Below are 25,999 nucleotides of genomic sequence, written 5' to 3'. Positions count from 1 at the left end.
AAGCTTGCAGGGCTTCCAGCCTCCTCACTGATGCCTCTTTCTCACACACCCTGCTTTGGCCACACTGGGCTCCTTGCTCGGCCTCGAGACCCTCAGCCATCTGCCTGGCCACCTCCCTCCCCTCCCTGCAGCCCTCCCCCAAGAGTCACCTTGTCAAGGTGACTCACTCCCACCACCCTGTTGAGAGTGTCACCCACCCCCGGTGTCTCCCTGTCCCTCCTGCCATGGACCTCTACGTCCATGTCCTATGGACCACGTCCTATGGGCCTCCCAGGGTCATCATTGTCTTTGCTGTTTGTCTGTCTCCCCCTGCTGGAAGAGAAACACCACAGAAGTGGACACTGGGGCCTCTTTTAGGTGGCGCTAGTGGTAAAGAACCCACCTGGGAATGCAGGAGACATAAGAGACCTGAGTTTGATCCCTGGGTCAGGAAGATCCCCTGGAGGAGGGCATGGCAACCCACTCCAGTATTCTTGCCTGGAGAATCCCATGGAGAGAGGAGCCTGGTGGGCTCTACAGTCCCTGGGGTCACAAAGAGTCAGACATGACTGAGCACGCACATTTACTGCTGAACCCTGAGCCCCTGGAGCAGTGTCCAGCTCTCAGTGGAGCATATACATAGAAAAACAGGCAAAGGGTATTAAGGGGCAGTGCACAGCACTTAGTGGGCATCAGTCACTCTACACACATTCCTGTTCGAACAGAGCCATACAGTAAAAAGAACAGGGGCTCACAGGAAGGATGGGGCTAGGAGGGAGGAGGAGACTTCTCCAAACCCTGCCCCTTTGTAAGCAGAGCGCTGAGGAGAGCACCAGTCAGGCCTTGGCAGGTTGTAGTGGGTTGAATGGGGGCCCCCAAAACACACATCCACTTGGGACCTGTGAATGTGACCTTACTTGGAAAAAGGGTCTTTACAGATGTGCTTGAGTTCAGAATATCAAGATGAGATCCTCCTATATTTAGTCAGGCCCTAAATCCGAGGATAAGTGTCCTCATAAGAGAAAAGAGAAGAAGATTTGAAAGCCAGACATATACACGAGATGAGGCTGTGTAAAAACAGAATGATTGCAGTGCTGTGGCCACAAGCCAAGGAAGCCTGGAGTCGCCAGAAGCTGGTAGAGGCAATGAAGTCTCCTCCCCTAGAGTCTGGCAGCCACAGGAAATGAATACAGTCCTAGCTCCTGCCATCTTCTCTGATGCAAGTCCCAAAGAGCATTACAAGTCAGATCTAGGGTGTAGCCTTCTTCATCAGCATAGTGTCTTCATGGCTTCCTCATTGGTACTTGCAGCTTCAGCACGCAGCTTGAACTGAAAGTGAAAGTCACTCAGTCGTGTCCAACTCTTTGCAATCCCACAGACTATACAGTCCATGGAATTCTCCAGGCCAGAATACTGGAGTGGGTAGCCTTTCCCTTCTCCAGGGTCTCTTTTCAACCCAGGGATTGAACCCAGGCCTCCCACATTGCAGGCGGATTCTTTACCAGCTGAGCCACCAGGGAAGCCCAAGAATACTGGAGTGGGTAGCCTATCCCTTCTCCAGGGGATCTTCCCGACCCAGGAATCAAACTGGGGTCTCCTATATTGTGGTGGATTCTTTACCAACTGAGCTATAATGCAGTGGAAGTTCTAGAAGCCACTAGCCATAAAGAAAGGCACTTCAGTAGACTGGAGATTCACACTAGGCTGCCTGTTGGGGCCAGTGTTCTCTGCTATACATTAATATGGACAGTAGAATGTTAAAAGTTGTGTTAGGGCACAGCAATACAAACTAAACCTACCATGAGATACCAAGTTATACTCATCAAATTGGCAAAAACTATTTCTCTTACATTGCCAAGCACTGGTGACCGGGAAGTGCCAGGCACCACTAGTGAGACGGTAAGAACATCTCCCCACCTCAGAGAACAGTCGGACTGCATGTGGTCAAGTGGAACCAATCATACTGTGCTCTTCAGCAGTTCCTTCCCCACCCACCAGAACAATTCATTCAGGTAACATTCATATACTTGCCTGAGGAGACGCGTCCAAAGATGGCCCAGCATCACCTGTAATAGTGGTGATGCTATCCCCCTGTGGGGGATGGATAGAGCAGCCATGGTTTATGTATTCCATGGAACTCAACTGAGATCCAGTTCAGAAACATAGTGGCAGATCAAAATGTGGATTGAGAACTAGAGAAAACCGCTGAGGTCCAGTTTTACCAAGTAGAGAAGAATGGTATATTTTGTTACTGGATACTCAGAGAAAAAGGGTTGCAAGTCTGCACAGGAAGGAAGACTGCACCCCAGCCTGAGAAGGGTTGTTGCCTCTCAGAGCACAGCGGGGACAGGTGACACAGCAGCCCGGACCTATGCCTGGATAGATGCATTTTAAAAAGATGGCGACACATGTGTGTGGAACTGTGTGTGTGAGTTATTTCTTGGTGGCAGATAGCTGGCTATCTTTTTATTATCATGAATCTTTGTGCTTTTCTGTATTTGCAAATTGTGCAGTAGTGAAGGAAATGATGTCTATTAACCCCCCAATGACAGGGTTTGTTCAGAAAGCAGCAGCTGCAGCAGATGGGGGCACAGGTGTGTCTTGGTGGCAGAAAGCACTCACATCTTTCCTTCTGTCCAGCAGCCAAACCCAGTGGAGCAGCGTTACATGGAACTCTTGGCCCTACGTGATGAGTACATCAAGCGCCTTGATGAATTGCAGCTTGCCAACTCTGCCAAGCTTTCCGATCCCTCGGCCTCACCTTCTAGCCCTTCACAAATGATGCCCCACGTGCAGACTCACTTCTAATAAAGAAAAAAGCAGACTTTTCATTCGGGGCCTCTGTACAAAGTAGGTTAAACTATTTGCCTCCATTTAGAACTTGAACTAACATAATCTTAAACTCTTGAATATGTGCCTTCTAGAATACATATTGCAAGAAAACTACAGTGTCTACACGGCAATCGGAAGAAAGGAGCCCAGATGGGGTTTTGGAAAATCCTGATACCTTCCAAAAGTGGTTTTTGAAAGATAATATTTAAATCATATTTACCTCTTCAACCTCTTCAGAAATATTATGTGTACAATATGTACTTTGTGGGCCTCATTGGAACAATGACATTTTTAACTAAAGGGGGAAAATGTATGTTTATGAGATGGATTTTCCTCAGACTGCTTATAATAGTTGCTTTGGGTGATCTAAAGTGAACCTAAATGTGAAAGATGTGTGTTCCTGCCAAAACCAAATTGAGCTCAGCTTCCGAGGCATGATCCAAAAACAAGGTGTTTAAATAATTGCCAAATTTCACACCATCATATGTGTGATGACTTGAGAAATAGCTGTGTAGATGAGTTTTCCATTATTTTGAAATTTTGGAATATGAAGTATTTTCCCCTAATTTCCAAGAGAAGCATATTTTTATATTTAAAAAAAAAGATAGGGCCCAGTTAAATATGATTTGATTATTTTTAACATTTCCACTTCTGTTTCCTAAGTTCTTTCATGAGCTTGCCTAGAATTCTGACCTGTTTTCAGGTGGTGGAAAGCCCTTCTCTAGCACTGTTTGAAGATGTTGGATGCATTATGCTGCTTACGTGAATGTTTTTGCAAATGTTGCTCTAGTCAAACTAGCTTATCTGCCAAAGTGTCGGGTTGACCATCTTGGATGTGTGAGCTGTCCCTAGAGCAGCAGCCTCTGAAATAAAAGCCGCAGATGTACATTTGTTGAGCGTATTCTTGAAAGTATGGTGTTTATGAATTTCAATGGTGTTTGACACCCTTTTCCACCCAGGAGTGCATAAAAACTGGTTCTACAGATTTTTACTTGAAGTACCCAGCGGTTTGCTTTTTCAGGTTTTTTTCTTTTTTTGTAGTATTAAATGCAATTTCAAATGCAGTTCTATTTGATATCTGAACTAATTCATTTAGTCAGTATATTTGTAAAAGTTAAGGCTAGAGTTAAAAAGCAATTAATGTGTTTTACAATGATTTGTAAAGGTCTATTTATAGCTAATATGGTTTTGTTTTCAATGAATTAAGAGAGATTAAATATATCTTTGTAAATTATTTTATGTCATAGCTTAATGGTTTACCAAATAAGACATCTCAAATGCAGTAGTATAAATGTATAAATTTTGTATGTATAAGAAATTTTATTAGTCTCTTGCTTTTTGTAAACGCTGTAAATATTTCATAAATTAACAAAGTGTCACTCCATAAAAAGAAAAAAAAGCTAATACTAATAGCTGAAAGAATTTTGTGAAATTTCATGACAACTGTTTCATGGCAATAATGACTAAAGACCTGCTGTAATAAATACATTAACTAAACATTGCACTTTATTCCCAGGGCTGTAACTTTGTAGTGTATGTGTCTTAAATGTGCATGTTGCCCATCTTATTTGCTTTTCCTGGATCTACTTCATATGCTCTTTATCTTACTAGCAACCTTGTATAGGGCTCTCCCCAAATCCCAACAATATTGGAAATTTAAGTACATTAACAATGCAGATTTTAAGCCACAAGTGCCTTTATTTTGGGCTTCCCTGGTGGCTCAGACAGTAAAGAATCTGCCTGCAATGCAGGAGACCTGGGTTCGATCCCTGGGTTGGGAAGATCCCCTGGAGGAGGGCATGGCAACCCACTCCAATATTCTTGCCTGGAGAATCCCCATGGACAGAGGAGCCTGACAGGCTATAGTCCACGGGGTCGCAAAGAGTTGGACACAATCGAGCAACTAAGCACAGCACAGCACAGCACAATGACCTGTGTTTTATAAAATTTATTTTATTAAGTATACTTGAATTACAATGTTGTATTAATTTATGCTGTATGGCAAAGTGATACGGTTATACATATATATTTTTCCTATTCTTTTGCATTATGGTGTATCATGGATATTGAATATAGTTTCCTGTGCTATACAATAGGACCTTGTTGTTTATCCCTTCTATATATAGCAGTTTGCATCTGCAAATCCCAAACTCCCACTCCCATCTCTCCCCCACTCCCCTGCCCCTTGGCCACCACAAGTCTGTTCTCTGTGTCAAACCACAGCTGTCTTTATTAACATAAAGATAGCTTTCACAAAAGTGCTGGGTTGCAGAGATGTGAGACTGTAGACTCTGGATGGAAAATATTAAGGGAGATTGAGAGACTGAAATAAGTCATACTCAAAGTCTCTTTAGGTAAGAAATATGAAAATTCTTCAGATGCTGCCAACTGGAAATTGTTTATGTATGCATGTGCTAAGAATACTAAATAGTTATAATAGTTCACTTACCATTTAAAAAATCTGAATAGGACTCTTAAAAGAGTAAGTATCTCATTTAAACTATGAGTAGGTTTACTCATAGAACTCTGCAGGTTCTTCTTCAGGCACAGCTGTGTTTCACCCTCACTGCGCCCTCATGGCCATCAGTGTTCTCTTGTCCCTGTTGTTCAACTGAGGAGAGCACCATGGATGCAGGGCTTCACCCACGTGCCCAAAGTTCCAGAGCATTGAAACAGATGTATGCAGGCACCAAACTGAATGCTACCTCTTGGATTCCCACTGAATAGCTTTAGCTCTGCCTTCTGGAATGAAATAGAATAAACTCTTCCTGGGGCAGCCCTTCAAGTAATTGGAATCATACATATTTTTGATAATATAACAGGTTTTCTCTAACTATAGTCATGGTATTTCTGATTTATTTGTGATAAGACAGCTCCTCCTTATGCTTTTGGGATAGAATGATACTCAAAAGTTGGAAAATCCATTGACCAATATCTCCTTACTTGCAGTCCTATCTACAGAATGCAGCTGTCAGTCATGTGCACAGCTCATGTGGCTTTTGGGAGCTTTAGGCAAAGGTGTGTGTGTGTGTGTGCTAAATCATTTCAGTTGTGTCTGATTCTGTGTGATCCCATGGACTGTAGCTCACCAGGTTCCTCTGTCCGTGGAATTCTCCAGGCAAGAATACTGAAGTGGGTAGCCATTTCCTTCTCCAGGGGAATCTTCCTGACCCAGGGATCAAACCCATGTCTCTTACATCTCCTGCGTTGGCAGGTGGGTTCTTTACCATTAGGGCCACCTGGCAGGACTACTATAAAGGGAATGTTCTTAAAATACAGGGATTTATTACAGAGTATATACACCTAGGACTAGAGGATATAGTTACTGATGGCTATTAAAGTAAGTTCTGGGGACACTCAAAGGAAAGAAATGTATGCAGCAAATAAGAACATGAGGATTAGTACATTCAAGGGAAAACCTAATGATTGAAATAGACTGCAGTTGAATTCTTTTAGGTTCACAGAATCTCTAAAGCATACTGCTGGACAGAATACCAATTTTTGAAATAAGAGTCTGATACTCTGACACTTATTGGTAGATTTATAACTTAGTTAAAGAATTATTAATAAAGTCTTTTGTATTCAATGAATCTGGAAGATGAAAGATCAGCAAAACAAAGTATTTTCATTTTCTTATGAGGCTTAGATTCAGATATGGATTATTCCTTATTTGCAATAATTTGTCCTTTAAAAGCAAAGGTGATAATGTTTTAAACCACATAGGGTAGCTAAAATGTTTAGTATTTAAATTATGTAGGGTAGCCAAAATGTTTAGACATGACCATTAAGACATAGCAGTTTGTTTTCCTAGTAGCTGCAGACAACATGGCTTATTCCTTTACAATGGTTATTATGTATGTGCTTTCGAAATGGACTGTTCCACAGTGCAGCCCACATAAATTACAAAAGAAGGTTGTTCATCTCATTTTGGGTGCTTTATGTCACAAACATGTATTAGAAAGAACACAGGTCGGGCCGTGTAGGGACCTGGGTTTCCGTCTGGGCTGTGGACCTGCTTCTTGGATAGAAGATGTGAGGTCCTACCAGCCCCCAGATGCCATGGATCCAGAGGCCTGCGAGGAGGCCTTAGCGTCCATCTGCTCAGTGAGGGTAGGGAGTGCTCATGCTAGAAGATTCCTTATAAGGCACATAGCCCTTTTCAGAAACACACTTTTATCACCTAGCACATACTATATTTATGGCACAGGAGGGCATTGGCCCCATGTATTAGTTTCCTGTTTCCGCTGTGAGAAATCACCACAAACTTAGTGGTGATTTATTATCTTCCACACACATTTCTTCTCTCACAGTTCTGGAAGTCAGAGGGCTGAAGTTAGCCTCTCTGGCCTAAAGTCAAGGTGTCAGCAGGGCTGCTTTCCTCTGGCCGCTCTAGGGGAGAGTCCTTGTCTTGCCTCTTCCAGCCTCTAGTGGCCACCTTCCTCCGGCGACTAATGCCCAGTGCCTTCAAATCTCTCAACTCTGACTCTTCTGCCTCACTTGTTGACATGTAAAGGACCCCGGTGGTTTTATTAGGCCCCTCTGGATGACCTAGGCTGCTTTCCCCACCTCAGAGTCAGAGAGTCAGCAATCTTCATGCCCCCTTGCTACGTAAGGTAACATGGACAAGGTTCTAGGTATTAGGAAGCTGTGATGCTGCTACACAGCCCAGTCCCTGGTGGCAGGTGGCAGGTGGGTCTGCAAGCCTTGAGAGGTCAGACACACTCTCCTGTTACTAGCTCCATAGTGATTCACAATTGGGTAAATGAGTAGCTCAATTCATTTAGTTAATTGCAGGCAAAATTTAGAGTTTGAGTTGCCTCTGACTTTATTCCCTATTTCTATCCTTGCATCTCTCCAACTCCCTTGGCCCCTGAATGGGAGAAAGAGAGCTAAGTATCAGGGACATATGTGCCAAACTCGGTACTATCTAGCCTCCCCACAACATAAAATTGATAGGGTTGCTTTTTAAGGGTTTTTTAAAAAATCATTTTAGAGATGCGACAAAGAACCAGAAGTGTGTGTTTTTTTTTAAGACTATTTTATTTTTTTGGCTGCACCACACAGCACGCAGGATCTTAGTTCCCCAACCAGGGATTAAACCCATGGCCCTTGCAGTGGAAGTGTGGAGTCTTAGCCATCAGACCATCAGGAAAGTCCAAGACCATATTTTAGATAGTATTTATTAACAAATACTGTTTCCTATGACCCAGACCTCTGTCAGCTGACCTTTGTTGGGAAACAAAAATGAATAAAACAGTGGCTTCCTTCCAGGAATGTCTGGCCTAGTGGGAAGACAGTCCAGTTAACTGGTAATTCCCATGCAGGGTGCAACCTGCTTCAATAGAGGCAGATGGTGGGGGTGGGGTTTGGGGCCAAGATAGGGGGTCAAGGAGGAATTTCTTGGGAATGCAGTTAAGAACTGAGTCTTCTTAGTTAAGTAGGAGCTTGGTCATATCTCATCAGGGAAATGTACATTTGAACCACAGTGATACCACCCCACACCCATGTGTTGGCAAACCTTTGAAAAGTCTGGCAATCCCAAGCATTGACCAGGTGGGCCAATAGGAACTCTCATAGACTGCTTTGAAGATGATTGGCATTATCTGGTAAATATTAATATCTAGTAACACACTTTTGTCCTAGGCTTCTTTAGGAACTCTCACAAATAACTTTAAAAATAAAATGAACACACAGTTAAAAAAAGCAAAGATAGAAAGCCCTCAGTGGGAACCAACAGAAACAACAGACAGCAGGAGAAGACCTGTCAGGCTACAGATTGCTCAGGTCGTCAGGTACAAGCAGTGGTGTGCTGAATGGATTCCTCTTTGGCCTATTCTCCTTGAAGAGTATGAGACTTAGGATATGTTTAAAATGTCACCATTTTCTTCCTGACAATGCTCAGAGCAGATAGGATGCCCATACTTCCTTTTAACAAAGTACTGGACTGAAAGTGGGTGTCTTAGCTCAGGCTGGCATAACAAAATACCAGAGACTGGGTGCCTTAAACAATGAGCATTTATTTTCTTACAGTTCTGGAGTCTGGAAAGTCCCAAGATCAAGATTCTGGCAAGGTTGAGATAATTGGGAGAGCCTTTTTCCTGGCTTGCAGAGAGCTGCCTTCACACTATGTTCTCAAATGGCCTTTCCTCCGTGCAGGAGAGTCCAAGCTCTCTGGCATCTTTCCTTAGAAAGGCACAATCCAAACATTTCAGGGCCCCAGCCTTATGACCTAATCACCTCCCAAAGGCCTCATCTCCAAATACCTCAATACCAGTTTGATGGTTAGGGCTTCAACATATAAATGGTGGAGGTAGGGGGAGAAACAAACATTCCATCTGTAATACTTAAGCATTTGATTTAATAATTTTGGAGAACCAGAAGCCTGCAAGAGGTGGGTCTCCAGTATATCTGGAAATCTGCCCTTCCTTCCTCCTAACTTTTCTCACCCTGCCACCCTTTCACCTCAGGCTCATCCCCTCTTGGGTGTTAGGGTTTCAAGCATCACATTCTCATAGTTCAGTTGGAAGTTATCAATGTGAGAGGGCAGGATGGGTTTGGGATGGGAACTAATAACTCCCTGTCTACAGGTCTACCTTTTATCAGAATGCAAACTATTGCCTTTATATTTCACTGGCCAGACTTTGGTCATAGGTCATACCCAGGGCAATCACAGGCAAGGGGCAGTAGCCATCATTCCCACCCCCAACTAAATCAGGGGTGGGTAATGGGTGGTGAGCCCGTTGGATATGCAAACCCTAATAGAATGGTCAGGAAAATAAATATAAAGCAGGAATCAAATATCCTAAATGCTTTTATCATCAGATATGGACTTGATTTCCACAAGCGGTGATTTAGCCGACAGAAGTTACACGTTGCTGATAATATAAACTAAGGGCGGATGTTCCGAGGGCGGCATCAGAACACTTGGCTGCCCTACAGATGGCGGGGAGGTGGCTTTGTGGGGGCGTGGAAGGGCGGCTAAGAACGGAGTGACGGGAGGTTGCTAAAATGTATGGGATTGCTTGGGGTTGGAGATGTCAAGAGCAGGGAGGCCCACGGGCGTTGGGGTTTCTCCCACCGCAAAACTTTTCTAAGGAAAACTGATGGAAAACAAATCGTACTGAATACTAGAATTACTCTAAACTTTTTTTCTTCTTTAACCCTGCATCGCTATAGCCCATCTAGGAGTTTTCCGAGCAAAGCACGTTCTGCCTAAGTCGTGGGTCGATTTCGACCCCAAGTGGCTTGGGACGTGTCCAGGTCGCCCGGGCCTCACCCCGCCGGCTGGCGGGCCGGTGGCCCAGGTGGGGCTCTGGCGGAGCTGGGAGTAGGGGCCTGGGGACCGGGCTCCGGGTCGCGCACCGCCCTCCCCGCCCCCCACCCCCACGCGCGCGGCCTTGTGGGTAACGCGGGGCGCCAGGTGACAGCTAATGGCGGCGGCCGTCTGAGCCGGGCGGGCGGCAGATCAGGGCCGCCGGAGGCGCGCGGCCGGACCTTCTGGGGCGCCGCTCCCCTCCCGATTGCGGCTTCCCCGCGGCGGCGGGCTCGACGCGCCATGGACAGGCCGGCGGCGGCGGCGGCGGCAGCGGCGGCGGGCTGCGACAGCGGCGGGGGCCTGGGCCCGGGACCGGCGGGCGGCAGGAGGCCCCCTCGGGTCGCGGGGGGCCCCGCCGTCGGTTCCCGGCAGCCCAGCGTGGAGACTCTGGACAGGTAAGCGGGGCCCGGCCGCCCCCACCCCGCGCCCCGACTTCTGAGGGCCCCGCGCGAGGCCCGGCCGCCCCTTCCCCGCGCGCCGGCCTGAGGCCGAGCCGGGGCGTCCGCCTCCCGTCTCCCTTCCCCGTCCCCTCCGGAGCCCCTCGAACCCCTGCCTGGTCGCTGGTCCCGCACCTGGCTCGTTTTCGCAGCTCGCCGAAGCTTCCCCGCACCCCGAGGGGCTTCGCAACTGTCAAACCGCGTCCCAGGCCGCCTCCTACTGCACCTGGGAGCCGCCTCAGCGGCCGGTACCTCGGTCACAAATCGTTGGGAGGCAGTTTCATCACGGCGCCCCTTTTTTCGCATGACCTTGCCTCGAGTGATCTCAAGATCCAAATCCCGCCGCCGCTGCTTGGGGGCTTTGACGTGGGGATTGTGAGGGGGTACTGGGGGGGGCGGAACCCCGCGGGTGTCGGAGCTGGTACAGATGGAGCAAAGATACCCTCATTTCAGTGGAAAACTTCCAAACTGCTCCTGATGCAAGAACACATCAGCGTTTACTTTCAGTTCTTCACACTTTGAAGGGACCAGTTCATTGTTTTCACAAACACTTAAGCCCACTGCCAGAGAACTAAGATCAAGCAGTTAGAAGCATAAACCGACCAGATCTAAGTGGGAGGGCCACCCTGACCCTCTGAGGACAAGAGTTGGGTGATCCCATCTCCTGGAGTACGTAGCTTTCCTTCATCTTGGGCACTTCACTGACACTAGAGTGCAGTTAAGGCATCCTGATCCTAAAGCCCCTAGGACAGTTTAAGATGTTGGTTCCTGCCTTAGTCACTCCAGTGAGCTAAACTTTGGGGAGTTTCCAAAGGCATAGGAACAACAAGAAACACTCCCTTTGTGTAGTTACAGTACATTTTAATAAAGTCATTACCCAGGTGGTCAGCTTCTCTGAAAACTAATCACAGCTAAGATAGTGTGCGGAATGGTCAGGGTTGCACTATCTGTAGATATTCTATGATGTATGAGTGCTTGGAGAATTAGAGAGTAATGGCAGACGGCTTTTGCACTCTGGCTTAACATCTAGTGGAGAATACAAATAAAACAGCCATTGAAACCAAATGTGATAAGTGCCAGGGTGGAGGTGCGCTTGGAATCGCTCTGGATGATGTGTGCATGGGAATCATCTGAGAAGCTATTTAAGAACTCCAGGTGGCCAGAACCCCCTTCTGAGGCTTCTCCTTCAGGAGATTTGCGTGAGGCCTAGGTGTTAGAATTTTTCTAAAAGGCTCTACCACCTCAGTTGTGATCCACTGCGCTATGGTACCCAGAGGTGGGGTATTCGCTTCATTTTTAGTGGTAGGGACAGACAGGGTGCATTGTTTGGGCACTGGAGTGGAACGTGTGTCATCCTGGCTGGACGCTGGATGTGGGAAACGGGTAGTAAAGGCCTGTAGGAAGGCAGGGGCTAGATCCTGATGGGGCCTGTGTGCCTTCCAAGAAGCCATGCCTTTGTCTTCTGGGCCAGTGCTTCTCCACACAGCTCTGTAGAGCCCAAGTCAGAATCACCTCTAGAGCTTGATTCAAATGTAGACTCTTGGGTCCCACCCTAAATCTGATCTGCCACCTCCTGAGTAGAGCCTGAAATTCTGCATTTTTAATAACCACCCTAGCTACAAGTAGACTGGACTGTGTGGTCTCTTTGGCCCAAGATGGTACAGGGTACTGGTTGGGCCAGTGATATTATCAGTAGTGTCCTTCTGCAACTCACACTGGTGTCCTGGTTTGGAAAAGGAATTATATGGTCACCTAGTTACAGGGGTCACAAGAGGAGTTCCATCAGGGGAGCTGCAGGATGGCCTCTGCATTTGAGATCAAGTGCCACGCAGTAGTGTTGTGAAGGGACTGGAGGCAGAGTGGTCTCACTGAGTTAGGTTACGTAGGTTCTAGAAATGCTCCTCTCAGTCATTTATTCTGTGAATACGAGAGCCTGCTCTGTGTCTGGCACTGTGCTAGGCCTGAGGATATAGCTAGCACACACAAATCCCTGCCCTCGTGGGTCATCTTTAGTGGGAGAGAGAAACCAAAGACCAAGTCACATGTGTTCTGTGTTAGATGGTGATAGGTGCAGGGGGACAAGAGTCATCTGGGAGGGATAGGAAGTGGCTGGGGTGTGCACTCTGGGCAGTGCTGGGAATGTTGTGTAGGGTGATCGGGGAAAGCCTTTCGGAGAGAAGTGGCATTTCAGTAGTGCCCCTGATGAGGGGTCTAGTCATGCACGTAGCTGGGCGACAGCACTCTAGGCTGAGGCCTGTGTTCAAGGGTCAACTTGGAGAGCCGTGTCACCAGCACAGAGGGCGCTGGGGAGACGCAGCAGAGGACAAAGTCAGAGAAGTCACAGGGGCCACAGACGGTGGAGTGGGTGGCGTGGAGCAGAGGAGGGATGACACCTGGTGTAGATTTCAGTAAGCTCTCCATGGCTGCTGTGCAGATGACAGACCGGAAGGGGAAGGAGTTGAATCAGAGAGTCTAGCAGGTGGGAGGCTGTTGCAGTCATCAGAATGAGAGAGGATAGTGGCTGCGAGTGGAGCCGCAGGCTGGAGGAAAGGAGAAGTGGTCAGGCTTAAGATATCATCTGAAGGACATCTGCAGGGTAGAGCCAGCAAGGTTTGCTGCAGGGTGGCAGTTGGCTAGGAGAAGGGGAGAATTGAGGACAGTTCCAGTATCTTTAGCTTGTGGAAGACGGTGTGGCTGAGATGGAGAAGCCTCTAAGTGGAACAGGGTTAGGAAGTTAGCAGGCACTCAGCCTGGATAGAACAGCAATGAGATGTCAGTTGGATGTCCCAGAGCAAATATCAAAGAGGCAGTTGGTTTGTTTAGGCCTGGAGTTCAGAGGTGGTGTCTGGTTTGGAGACCTGAATTTGGGAGTCACTGGCATAGAGGTGGAGCTTAAATTCATGAGGCAGGAGAACCTGGACAAATGATGGGTGTCTGTCTGGAAAAGGGAGTTGGAATAGGAGTGGGCAAGGTGCCTTCTCATGATACTTAGCAGGTAAGAGTGACAAGACTTGAGCATTCAGATGTGAGAGCGAAAAGGAGTATGGGCCCCAAGGTAAATGTCAGCTTTGGAGTCTGAGGTCCCTGGGTGAGGTTCTGCTTTTCCCTGACTTAGGAAACATGAGGGTGGAGGAACAGGTTGCAGGCTGGTGACTGAGGCTGGTTTAGACATGTGGAGCCGGCAGGGTTTCTGGGACTGACCAGTGGAGCTGTGTCATGGGATCCTGGGCCTCTGGATTGAGAGCATCCAGGCTGGAGAAGCAAAGCTGGGGACCCCCAAGCTGCAGCTGGCTTTTGTCACCAGGAGCATACAGGGAGATTGCGCTGAGCAAAGAGCAGAGACAGGAGAGGAAACGTGGCCTTCTCAGTCCTGTCCTCGTGCCCAGAGTAGACCCTGGCTCTGCAGGTGTGGCTCAGCCGTGGACTGTGGGCCCTCCTCTCTCTTCTGAATACTGTACTTCTCTAAATGCTGACAAAGCTGTGGGCCTGCTAAAGGATGTGGCTTGCTCAAGCTGGTGACAGAAACAGGACCCGGATCCAGGCCTCCTGTCTACCAGTTCACCATACCACACTGTTCATAACTCTTTTGGTCAGGATGCTTCTGGTTGCAGGGACAAAAACCACAAATCATTCTAGTTCCGGCCGGGAAGGAAATTTCTTGGCTCCATCACTGATGTGGACAGGGGGAAAGATGGCCATGGGCATGTTTACAGCCAGAATTGCAAGCACTGTGGTTGGGGCTCCCCATCTCTGTTTTGTTTTTTTTTTTCTTGTCTTACTCTTTATCTCTGTGGGTTCCTCAAGGTGGTGGGGTGAGAATGGCCTCCAGCAGCACTGAGGCTGGGAACACCTCTGATCCAATGGGAAAGCTTGGGATTGGCCTGGCGACCTGGGTTACTCCCCTCCAAGTGGGGGCGTGAAGCAGGGTGTCCCCTTCCTCCTCCTGCTGATGAAATGGGGAGGGGCAATTTCCTACAGTTCTCAGAGGCATCCTTATCAGAAGGAAGGGGAGAGGATGCTTGGCAGAGGGTAGCAACAGCCCTCCCACCCCCATGGTGGGTGAACAGACAGGTTCCTACTGTTAGATTTGCTATCAGGAGTGGGTGCTGACGGAAAAAAGTGCAGCATGCCAAGAGAAGTATGATAGAACCAGGCAATAAAGGTGACTTAGCCTTTAAAAGGAAACCAATCTCCCTCCTTTCCCCCTCTTCCTTCCTCTTAAGTTATTAAATGTGGTAAATAGGCTCTTAGAGTATGATAGGAATGTCTGCCTGTTCAGGGAATATTCTGACTTATATTTCCAGCCCCACAGACAACCAATGGGCTGTCTTGGTCAGAGAATGTAATTTAGATCACAGGTAGAGCATGTCAAGTGTCTTTATTTTACTATTTAGGTTATTTTACACACTGCCTAGGGATTCCAGGTTTTTATGTCCTTCCAATACACAAGTGTGGATTTCATTAGTGATGAGATTTTCAAAGGTCTGAAACATTCTTCACAGTGAAAGCTACCTGCGAGGTAAACTCTCATAAGTATCTTATGCCCTTTAACTTGATTTCTTCAGTGCTTTCGTGAGTTGAGAGAGGAGCCTGGCCTCTGGGGGCCATTTTTAATTCCCTCAGTGCCTAGATTGCTGCCTGGTCCTTTAAGTCAGGTGAGAAGAGCCTGACCACTTACCAACCATGGGACCTTGGTCAAACACTAGAGCCTTAGTTTTCTCCTCTGTAAGGCAGGTCACTGTGAGGCTCAGGTGAGGCCATGTGCAGAAATGTGTTGAACACTTGAGAGCAGCATGCAAGTGAGAGATGCCATTTTCTCTGCGTTGTTGTGTTCTCGTATAAGGCAGTGGCGAGCATCTGTGGCGCTGGCCTGGGTTTTTGCCCTCTGGCTCCATGAGTTGGTCATTACTGGTGGTACCGCATCCTGGAAGGACAGCCCCAGTGGAGCTGGAGGCAGGCCTACCGCTTTCTGATGGGCCTTGTCACTTCTGCACCTCAATTTTCTCATCTCAAACCTGTCAGCTAGTCCGTGTTCTGCCTTCTTACCACTTGTGGTTGTCAGGCTCTGATATAATAATGGACTGGTAGAGCCTTTTGTAAGTTGTCAAAGCACTTACAGAAATGTAAGCTTGCATTATTACTACACATAGGACATAACTTCTCTAGTCTGTTCTTTCTAAAATCCTACAATCAGCTTTGCTCCATTAAAAGTCACTTTGATTCATTTGAAATTACCTCATTTTATAGATTTAAAACTACCAACATGAAATTGATTGCATTTTTGAAGAGCATATGCTGTAAGATAAATATTTCATTTTAGAATTAATTTTCTACTTACACTGAGAATATTCACTCTGTATAGTTGTAACTGAGTAATATTTCATTAAAGGCTAGAAAATAACATGCTTAACTGTCTGAGGTCTAGAATCTTAACCTTAAAATAAATTAGTTGGTTTATTTCAAATCACCCTGGAACCTACTCTTACTTCCTAGTTGTCAGTCAGTATTTCAGTTCTTATAGTAAATGTAAAGGTAACCAAATAGCCTAATTGAAGTTCGTTTTCTAAAAAAGAAGTGTACATATATCCCTAGTCCGTGCTCATTTTTCTCACTCAGAGCCTATGTCTTAAAATATTTTAATTGCACTATTTCTTTTAGTCCTACAGGATCACATGTTGAATGGTGTAAACAGCTTATAGCTGCTACAATTTCTAGTCAGATTTCAGGTTCAGTGACATCAGAAAATGTATCCAGAGATTACAAGGTAAGCAGAATTGAGTCCTTAATTCATTTTCAATATACTGAGTAGGCAAGAAGCTTTGCAAATTTAATTCAAATAAGACTTTGGCCCCCTGATGCTCACTGGCCATTTGCTTGGGAACAAGGGTGAAACGTCCTCTGTTGTTAGATCCGAACTTTAGAAGAGACATTTTTACCAGGATCAGGTATATGTGATCATAGTTTTATAACCAAGAGGAAAAGTTGACTTGATTATGATCATTCTTTTGAAAATCCAGTTCCACTTTATTATCTTATTATGTATTTTATTATGTATTACATTTTTAGATTTGATTATAATAAATGCCTATATTTTCTTTATTAGTATTCTAAATTTCAGAAAACATCTGATAGGATTTCTCTAACTTCACAGTTTGTTTCTGTATTTATGTACTACCTGTGGGTTTTCAGCATTAATATGTGATACTGGAATGCAAAAAAAAAAAAACTTGTAAAATCTCAAGAATATTGTATGGGCAGCCTCATTTTTTAGTCCTTATTGAATTGAGAAATCTCTTCTTGTTTATTTTAAAAGTTGGATTCCCTGCTTATTCTAAAGTTAAGAGTGATAAGCTCTTTGTCAGCAGAGACTGGGGCTTTTTCTCACCACTGCTCCCTCAGCACGATCCTGGAACATAACAGGTGCTCCATACATTTTTGTTGAATCAATTAACAAATAAAATGCTTGCGTGCTCCATCTTTATTAAGGCTAAAGACTAACTTTGTTTTAATGTCAAGAAACTATTAACAGGTACATTCAGTGAAACCATGTTTAATTTCAGTAGTAGAGTTTGCTTGAATTGAGGTTTCAGTTTATTATAGTCATTTTTGCCCACTGGTAAGAGAGAATAGATTTTCACAAGTATGGACAAATTACATTTTAGTACCCTGGGTCAACGGCTCTCAAAATCATGGCCCTTGCCAGGGATAAAATCTTACAAGCAGTTCAAGAGCTGTGATAACGATCTTAAGTCATTCTTAATAGCTGTCCTTGTTGAAGGGCTCTCACCTCACTTCCTCTTTAGCTTGCCCTGTAACAAGTTCAGAAACTGACTCCGGGGGATGTGTAATTGAGATTTGGCTATGGTGTTGGAATTGCTTCATCCAAGCCACGGGATACTATCGATTACGCCTCCCAGAGGAAGGCATGGCTGTGGCTGAATAGAGATTGGATAATATGCCCAGCCAAAAGAGTGGTAGTATAGTTCTGGATAAGCTTCCCTGCTGTCTGGTTTTTGTGTTTGCCCACGTAGGAGCAGCTGGGGCTCCTGTTCCACAAGAGCTGGTGGGCAGATATGCTGCTTCCGGGTGGGAGAAGTGTTTGCTGTGTCACCTATGCCTGAGTGGCTGGGCACTGGACAGCTGCTGACCCACCGGTCCCAAGTGCCCTCCTGCCCCCACCATAGCTGAGACACTACCCCACTAGTGAGAGGCTCAAGGACCCATACTAGCAGAAAATGGCTCTTGGACCTTGGGTTGATTTTTCTTTACAGATAGTTAGGAGTTACCTGTAATGTTTTCATTTATTGTTGAATAGTTGTTAGTGCTATGTGGGTTCTAGAAAAGAATGGTGACCATGTGATAGCTATCTAACCTCTACATGAATAGATAAGACTGAATCTATACTCTAACATGAAGCAACTAAAGTTTTGTTTTTTTTTATTTTAGTCTATTTACGAATTTTGTATTGCAGAATTAGCTCATGTTAGAATGGTTTAACAGATGGTATTCAGAGAAAAAGAATGCTTTTCCATGTTTTGAAAATTGAATTTTAAGTACCTACATCAGATCATAGCTAAAATTTTAGATGAATTATTGTGAGAGCTGGAGAAGGAAATGGCAACCCACTGCAGTATTCTTGCCTAGAGAATCCCATGGACAGAGGAGCCTGGTAGGCTGCTGTCCATAGGGTCGCACAGAGTCAGACACGACTGAAGCAACTTAGCATGCATGCATGCATTGGAGAAGGAAATGGCAACCCACTGCAGTATTCTTGCCTAGAGAATCCCAGGGACAGAAGAGCCTGGTGGGCTGCCATCTATGGGGTCTCACAGAGTCAGACACAACTGAAGCGACTTAGCAGCATCGGCAGCATTGTGAGAGCATTTTTTTTATCACTGTCTGTTAGATTCGTCCTGCAGTCAAGTCTGCAAATTTGGTGTTAAATTAATTATTCAGGAGTTGTTGTGTTTTCTTTAAGAAGAGAGTTCTTTTAAATAATAAAAGCATAAAATGTTTCTAAACCACAGATAATTTTACATGCTGTGTATAAAGTAGTTCTTGAAATCAGGGTATCCCAAACGGGCCTTTGGGACACCTCTGGCATGGGAGCCGTGCCTGGCATTGGCCCTGAAGGCCTAGATACAATTCCTTGAGGATTTAGCGTGCAGTCATCAGTCAATAATAATACTTGAGATTATGTATTGTGCAAATATCTTATTTGAAACAGGCACTCAATTTGGGGGTTAGTTTATTATAGGTTAGACTCAATATCGGTAGTGAAATGGGAGCAGATGTTTTTCTGGAGCAGAGCCCTTGCATCTTGATTTGGAATGCTGATTGTGTTCTCAGTTGTAGCTGCTGAGAGTGGTTCAGCATCCTCACCCTTGTAAGCATTCTAGCCTATGTAGGGCTCTGTGGTTTTGTCATACTTTTTTGACATATCATCCATTTAATTCTTAAGACAACCCAGTGAGATGGCATTTATTATAATCATCGCTTAACAGGTAAGGAAAGCAAGGCTCAGAAAGATTAAGTGACTCAGTTCCGTGATGGCTCAGATGGTAAAGAATCTGCCTTCAATGCAGGAGACGGTTTGATCCCTGGGTTGGGACGATCCCCTGGAGAAGGAAATGGCACCCTACTCCAGTATTCTTGCCTGGAAAATCCCCTGGACAGAGGAGCCTGGTGCAAAGAGTCAGACATGACTAAGCAATAACACTAGTATCATGCAGTTAGACTTGGGATTTGAACCCAAGTCATCCTATTGAAAAGCTAGAGTGATTTTAAGAATTTTGTCCTGCCTTCCTGTTCACTATTTTTCAAAATGTGGCCCTTGGGTGTTCCCTGGGATGCCTGCAGAAATGCAGCTTCCATGGTCTGCATCCCACTCAGTAAATCAGAATCTCTGAGGGCGGGGAAGAGTGGATCTTATGTATTTCTTGTGTACAATAAATTGTGAAAAGTTTAGCTTCCCTAAATGATCATCATCATCATCGATGATGATACCATACATTTCTGGTGTATTCCCACAAACCTGAATAATTAGCACTCTTGTTAAATTTTAAAGTACAGTTGCTTTATTATTTTCCCATATCATAAATTGACAGCTTAGGGTCAGATCACCCAAGAATAACACTGGCGTCACACGAAAAGAGTTAAGATGGTATGCCCATGAACATATTTTAACAGTTATATAACTATTTTAATGTGTAGCAGAAAAACTGGCACATCAGACTTGTGATTTAATAGATGGTTGTTATTGCTTAAAGCCAGGCAAAATATGAAAAAATAGTGGATTTAAAGTCAACATAAATACTAATATTAGTACAGGTGACATACAGGTATAGCAAACCAGACTTGTACAGGTGGTAATAAGATGCCAGAAGTTTGGAAAACATTGTCCCTGTTGAAAGAGTAGATAGCTATTATGTGAATTATGGATTAACTAAATTAATAAATGTATGCCTTAATACCAAGTCATCTTGAAGATTTACCTGATAATTAAGACTACTAGAAGAAATCTAATAAAATGTCTTCTTTGCCTACCCTACTACTAACTCAGTTGCTTCCATTTTTAACAGGCTAAGAAAGAGTACAAATCTCTCTCTTGAATTTGTCAAAACATTTAAGAACAGATCTGAATGTAATGTTCCAAAGATTAGATGAAAAAAATACAGTCATAAATTGTAATGAAACATTTTTAGGAACTGTTAGCAGAAGTGACAAAGTTGATGAGCTTCCATTGTTTGCAAAGCAGAACTAGGCCAAGAGGGAACATGGTGGAGCCATACAGACTGTACTGGTTAGCTTTGTAACCTTGTATAACCTCTGAGTATCACTTTCCTTTTGTGTAAGGATAAGAGTTTGGATTAGATTTAAAGTTTCTAAATTCCTTTCTTTCTAGAACATTCTTCAATTGTGTTTTGTCCAAAAGGATTTGATTCTGGCCAGCCTTCAGGAAATTAGGACACCATAGTTTTAATGTGATTGTTCTCGTTCCTCTGGATCCAACATCACTATCACCACCACCACCATCATCATCACCCCTGTGTCCCTCCTGTTTCTCCTACTCTCATCACCAAACACACAGTAGCTAGATCTCTTCTTTAAATATTCTGAAGAAAAAGGAGAAAATGGAGAGGGTCTTGTACTAAATTTAATCATTTAGTAGGTTAGTAGTGTAGTAGTAGTGAACTTGCTCAGTCGTGTCCAACTCTTTGCGACCCCATGGACTGTAGCCCACCAGGCTCCTTGGTCCATGGGATTTTCCAGGCATGAATACTGGATTGGGTTACCATTTCCTCCTCCAGGGGATCTTCCCGACCCAGGGATCGAACCCAAGTCTCCTGCATTTTAGGCAGACGCTTTACCGTGTGAGCTACCAGGGTTAGTACAGTGACTAAATTCTGGATCCAAAACAAAAATTTCCAGAAGGGCTTTGGAGGGAAGTGGGATGCAGTGTATGGGGAAGGCTTCATTATGCTTGAGCTTGATTTTAGTTAATACTTCTTAAATTGAGTACAAGTCTAGAAAGAGGGAAGTTTGAGCATGATCATTTTGAATCCATGGGCATAATCCACTGTTGATAGCTTGGCCTCATGGTCTGTTTATTAAATCAGAGTTTGCAAACACAGATGTCTACAGGGGAGAGCTAACAAGCTAAACAGACATGGGTGAGATCTGTGGAGAACTAAGTGTGTCCCCTTAGAAACAATTTAATTATAAAAACAACCATGCTCCTGCCTGTTTGAGCAACAGGCCTCCAGTTTGTAATCACTATAATGGCAGAGTACTGTCCTATCTCTCGGGATTACTTGTAGGTAGAATTATTTCTTAAAACTGTCAAGGTTTGGGCTTCTGCTTCTGGAGCAGATGTACTTTTTCTTATTTTGCACTCTCAGTATAAATAAATACCCTGGACATGATCTATAAGATAAACAAAAGAACGCCCTGAAAGGTAGAGAGAAGGAGGTAGACTGCTTAGGGACCTCAGGACCCAAGGAACAATGGGGTGGTAATGTCCCTGTTTTTTTTTTTTTTTTTTTTTAACCACATATGTCTCAGACTTGTTGCCGAAGAAGCCAGCAACCCAGAAATGCCAATGGGTGCAGACAACAAAAGCATAGTCTCTCTCTCCAAAGGACAGGAAGGGGCAGCCGAGTAAAAAGAAAACTTTTAGACACTAACCACTGTGCTCCAGCCAAACACCATAGAAAAAGCTGCAGCCCCACACCCACCAGCAAGGCCAAGTAGGGAGTCTAGATTCCACCCTCACCAGGCTGCAACGAGGCACACCAAGCATGGCAGCTATGGTGTTGGGAGGCCTGGTGGACAGTCAGGGTTTTTAGCACCACCCATCGGCTGGGAAGCCACACCCCCACTGTGGTCGGTGCTGTCAGTCATATGTGCTCCTGCCACTCCCAGCAAGGCAGGTATCAGCGGAAGCCTAACTGGACCCTGGAACTCTCACCCCCACCCAGAAATAACTAGGAGACCCCTGGCCTTTGATGTCAGTGGGGACTGAGAGGGGAAACTGAACTTGTACCCCAACCCACCTGTAATGAGGCACTGCTCCCCACCCGCCTCCTGCTTGAGCAGTGACAGAGAAACAGCTGCAACAAAAGGGTTAGGTAAGACCCACACTTTTATATGGAGAAGGCAATGGCACCCCACTCCAGTACTCTTGCCTGGAAAATCCCATGGATGGAGGAGCCTGGTGGGCTGCAGTCCATGGGGTTGCGAAGAGTCGGACACGACTGAGCGACTTCACTTTCACTTTTCACTTTCATGCATTGGAGAAGGAAATGGCAACCCACTCCAGTGTTCTTGCCTGGAGAATCCCAGGGACGGGGGAGCCTGGTGGGCTGCCGTCTATGGGGTTGCACAGAGTCGGACATGACTGAAGCGACTTAGCAGCAGCAGCAGCAACACTCTTAATAATATTCAAAATGCTCAGGTTTCCATTTAAAATCACTTATAATACCAAGAGCCAGAAAGATCTCAAACTGAATGAAGAGAATGAGTAGATGCCAAAACCAAGATGACAGATTTTAGAATTCTGTGAAAAAGATTTTAAAGAAGCCATCATAAAATTGCTTCAATAAACAATTACAGATATGTTTGACACAATAAAAACATAGGAAGTGAGAGACAAAAAATAGGAAAGTTTCAGCAAGGAATATGAGATAAGAACCAAGTGGAAAATTTAAAACTGAAAAATACAATAATGAAAAAACAACCCCCCAAAAAACACACACAAAAAAAGAAAGAAAAACACTAAACCCTCAGTGGATTGGTTCAACAGCAGAATAGAGAGGGCAGAGAAAAGAATTGAATGAATCTTGAGGGAATTACACAGAGTAAAATTGCCACTCCCAAAAGGTCACATGCTGTATGATTTCATTTGTGTAGTGGAAGTGTGTTAGCAGCTCAGTCACGTCTGACTCTGCAACTCCATGGACTGTAGCCCGCCAGGCTCCTTTGTTCATGGAATTCTCCAGGCAAGAATACTGGAGTGGGTTTCCATTCCCTTCTCTAGGGGTTCTTCCCAACCCAGGGATCGAACCTGGCTCTCCTGCATTGCAGGTGGATTCTTTACCATCCAAGATTTCAGGGAAGCCCTTCATTTGTGTAACAGTCTTCAAATAACAAAGTTATAGAAATGTAGAACAGATTATTGGTTGCTGGGGCCTGAGAAGGGGAAGGGCTGGGAGGGAATGTGGCCTTCCAGGAGTGGATGTGGCCACAAAAGAGCAATGTTAGGTGATGAGGAAATTGTTCTGCATCTTGGCTGTGTCAGTGTCAGGGCCCTGGTTCTGGTATTGTTCTCTGTAGTTTTATAATATACAACTAAAATTTGGTGACATGGTACATGGAATCTCTCTTAATCTTACAACTGCTTATGAATCAGCAGTTATCTCAAAATTAGAAATTAAATTTTTAAAAGATCAAGATTTTTATAGACTGCTGAATGACTCTATATTGCATGTAGAATAAATTTTGATTAATATTTCCAACAAGTCATGATATATCAGAAGTATTATTTAAATGAAGCATATAATTATGCAAATAAAAATGTTAGAATGTTTTTACTCCACTATTACAGTCTTTTCATGGAAAGAAACCCTTAGAGGCATAGGCTCAAAGATAACACATTTATTAAAAAACTGATATTTGACTTAGAATCATATGGTTTATCAAAAAGGTCATAAAATTTGGAGTCAGGGCACTTTGCCTTGAGTCCCACCCTGTACCTGACTAGCTGCTCAACAAGTTACTTTATCTTGCTGAGCCTCAAGTGTTCTCATCTGTAAAGTGGATGTTATAGCAGAGGCTTAATGCATGCAGTGCTCATTTATGGTATGCTATTACTCTATGAAAATGTATATGATATGTAAAAATGAGTACAAGAAGGGTGTATTATAATTGCTGAACACAGGTCCACTTCCAAAAATGTGATGTGAGTACCTAATGTGCACAGGGGCTGGGCTGCATGGAATTCATAATAGAGGAAAGAGACTCAAAAAAAAGTACAGTACAAGTTGAACTGTGGTCAGTTTTGCAATAGACAAGGAAACAAGGTGTGGTGGGAGGAGCCAGACAGGCAGAACAGGGCATTCTGGGCATGAGCCTTGAGGCCCTTGGTCAGCCAACTCAGAAAGGGAACAGGTTTAGGTGGGGCTGTGTAGAGATGAAGAGCATCATACTGACAACAGTCAGCTTAGGTTGGAATCCCCACCCACTTAGAACACTTGTGACACCAGATGTGTGGGTTTGTTCCCACACTGGCAAATTCTCCCACACCAGATGAGTGTTCTACAATTCAATTTGGTTGTGATACTCACTGGAGTTAGTGCAGACCCCACAGGTTAAGGGCTTAGTCCACAAAACTTCTCACTTCAGTTTTCTAGTTTCAGGTAGTGGGTTCCCAGGTTACCTGGAACTTCTGCTTGGCTTGGCTACAAATTGGGGGGCGCCCACAACTCCCTCCCTGAGTTCGATCATTTGCTAGAACAACTGACAGAACCCAGGTAAACAGGTTTACCAGTTCCTTATAGGATAAATGATGTAAAAAATGATACAGCTTGTGCAGCTGCCTGAGGTCTTGAGGGCCAATCAGCACTGGTTGCAGGATTTGACTTCTGAGCTGTGCTTTAACCATTGTGCTGATTGCTGCCCCCCACCCCCACACCGAGTTTTCTGAACTCTTCCAAGGAAGCTTAAGTGGCTCCTAGGGTTTGGGGACTGGACAGGACCTCACAGCCATTCGTAGACTCCTCTCCTTTTGTACGTGTAGAAACTGAGGCTGGGTGCGGGCACGCAGAGAGAGGCTCCAGGCCTCCTGACTTCAAACCACTGGTCTCTACCTTTGATCAGAATCACATTCATATGTAAGGCCCAGGGATGCTGCTTGTAGTGCTGTTTTTTAGTTGTCAATTGTTACTATCTCTTTATAGACAAAACATTACAAAATTAATTGCAGTCTCAGAGCAAATGTGAAAATAAACATGCTGGAGTGGAGGTTTGGAGGGAGCAAGGAGAAGCAAGGGAAGAGGTCATACTGTTGCTTTCTTCACCCACCCTGGAGGGAGTTAAGAGGGAGTGGAAGTACATTGGATGGCTTTAGTTCCTGTGCATTAATTACACCGCACCACACTGAGGTGGTGTAGCAGACTATCTGGGTATAAGTACTTGCTCTACACCTTGAACTTGGCCAGATTACTTAACTGTTCCTTGGGTTTCTCATCAGAAAATGGGGCCCATGATAGTTTTTATCTCACAAGGTTGTTCCGAGAATAAAATGTTAGTACGTACAAGGTTCCTAGAAGAATGGCTGCCACCGAAAAATCATTTCATGATTTTTTTTTAATGATGCAGCTGCTGCAGAAGGACAATAAAAGGACTAGAAATTACAATTTCAATCAGCAGATTGGGAAGAGGGAGGGAGTAGTGTGAGAAAACATGTTTCCTCATCTAGCTAGGTTACTAGCTACTGTTTGAAACTAACAAGTCAAGAAGTAGTGGTATCATTTACACATTATATAATGAAACTTTCCAAACTCTTCCACGATTTAATAATTTATGTTCAGTTTTTGTCATCATTTAAAAATTCTGGTAATATGATTTATGTTATAGTCGGATAATATACAAATGTATATAGATCTTAAGTTGCATGCCAACTCTCTACCTAAAAAATGTTCTTACCTTCAAGGAAATTTTTATGATTTATATAGCAAAGCAAATTTGGAACTTAACTTACACACACACATGAAACTATTACCTTTTATGAATTTTCACCTTATATAATGATTTTAATAAAAAATTCATATATGTTCTAGGAACGTGCTAGTCACAATGCTCACTTTATCTCGTAAGTCATGATACTCCCTATCCCTATATCTCATTGAAATAAATAATACCTCAGTCTTTTAGACAT

The 25,999-nt window shown here is 44.5% G+C and overlaps 2 protein-coding genes across 11 annotated transcripts in view; both read left to right on the top strand.

The window, feature by feature from the left end:
- Positions 1-4,335, top strand: part of MTM1 (myotubularin 1) — a 92,469-nt gene extending 88,134 nt beyond the window's left edge. For 4 of the 6 annotated variants that reach the window (XM_070365807.1, XM_070365804.1, XM_070365805.1 and 1 more), the window contains one exon: positions 2,620-4,335. In XM_070365807.1, coding sequence (XP_070221908.1) covers positions 2,620-2,787 — 168 coding nt within the window. In that variant the 3' untranslated portion in view covers positions 2,788-4,335. The remainder of the gene's footprint in view (positions 1-2,619) is intronic. The other 2 variants (XM_070365809.1, XM_070365806.1) reach the window with 1 other exon arrangement.
- Positions 4,336-9,918: 5,583 nt separating this feature from the next.
- Positions 9,919-25,999, top strand: part of MTMR1 (myotubularin related protein 1) — a 61,238-nt gene continuing 45,157 nt past the window's right edge. For 2 of the 5 annotated variants that reach the window (XM_070366085.1, XM_070366084.1), the window contains exons 1-2: positions 9,919-10,521; positions 16,222-16,327. In XM_070366085.1, coding sequence (XP_070222186.1) covers positions 10,367-10,521; positions 16,222-16,327 — 261 coding nt within the window. In that variant the 5' untranslated portion in view covers positions 9,919-10,366. The remainder of the gene's footprint in view (positions 10,522-16,221; positions 16,328-25,999) is intronic. The other 3 variants (XM_070366086.1, XM_070366087.1, XM_070366088.1) reach the window with 3 other exon arrangements.

The sequence above is a fragment of the Bos mutus genome, chromosome X, assembly GCF_027580195.1.
Source record: "Bos mutus isolate GX-2022 chromosome X, NWIPB_WYAK_1.1, whole genome shotgun sequence".
NCBI classification, from domain to species: domain Eukaryota; kingdom Metazoa; phylum Chordata; class Mammalia; order Artiodactyla; family Bovidae; genus Bos; species Bos mutus.
The sequence above is the reverse complement of the archived record's forward strand: the minus strand, read 5'-3'. Positions and strand labels throughout refer to the sequence as shown.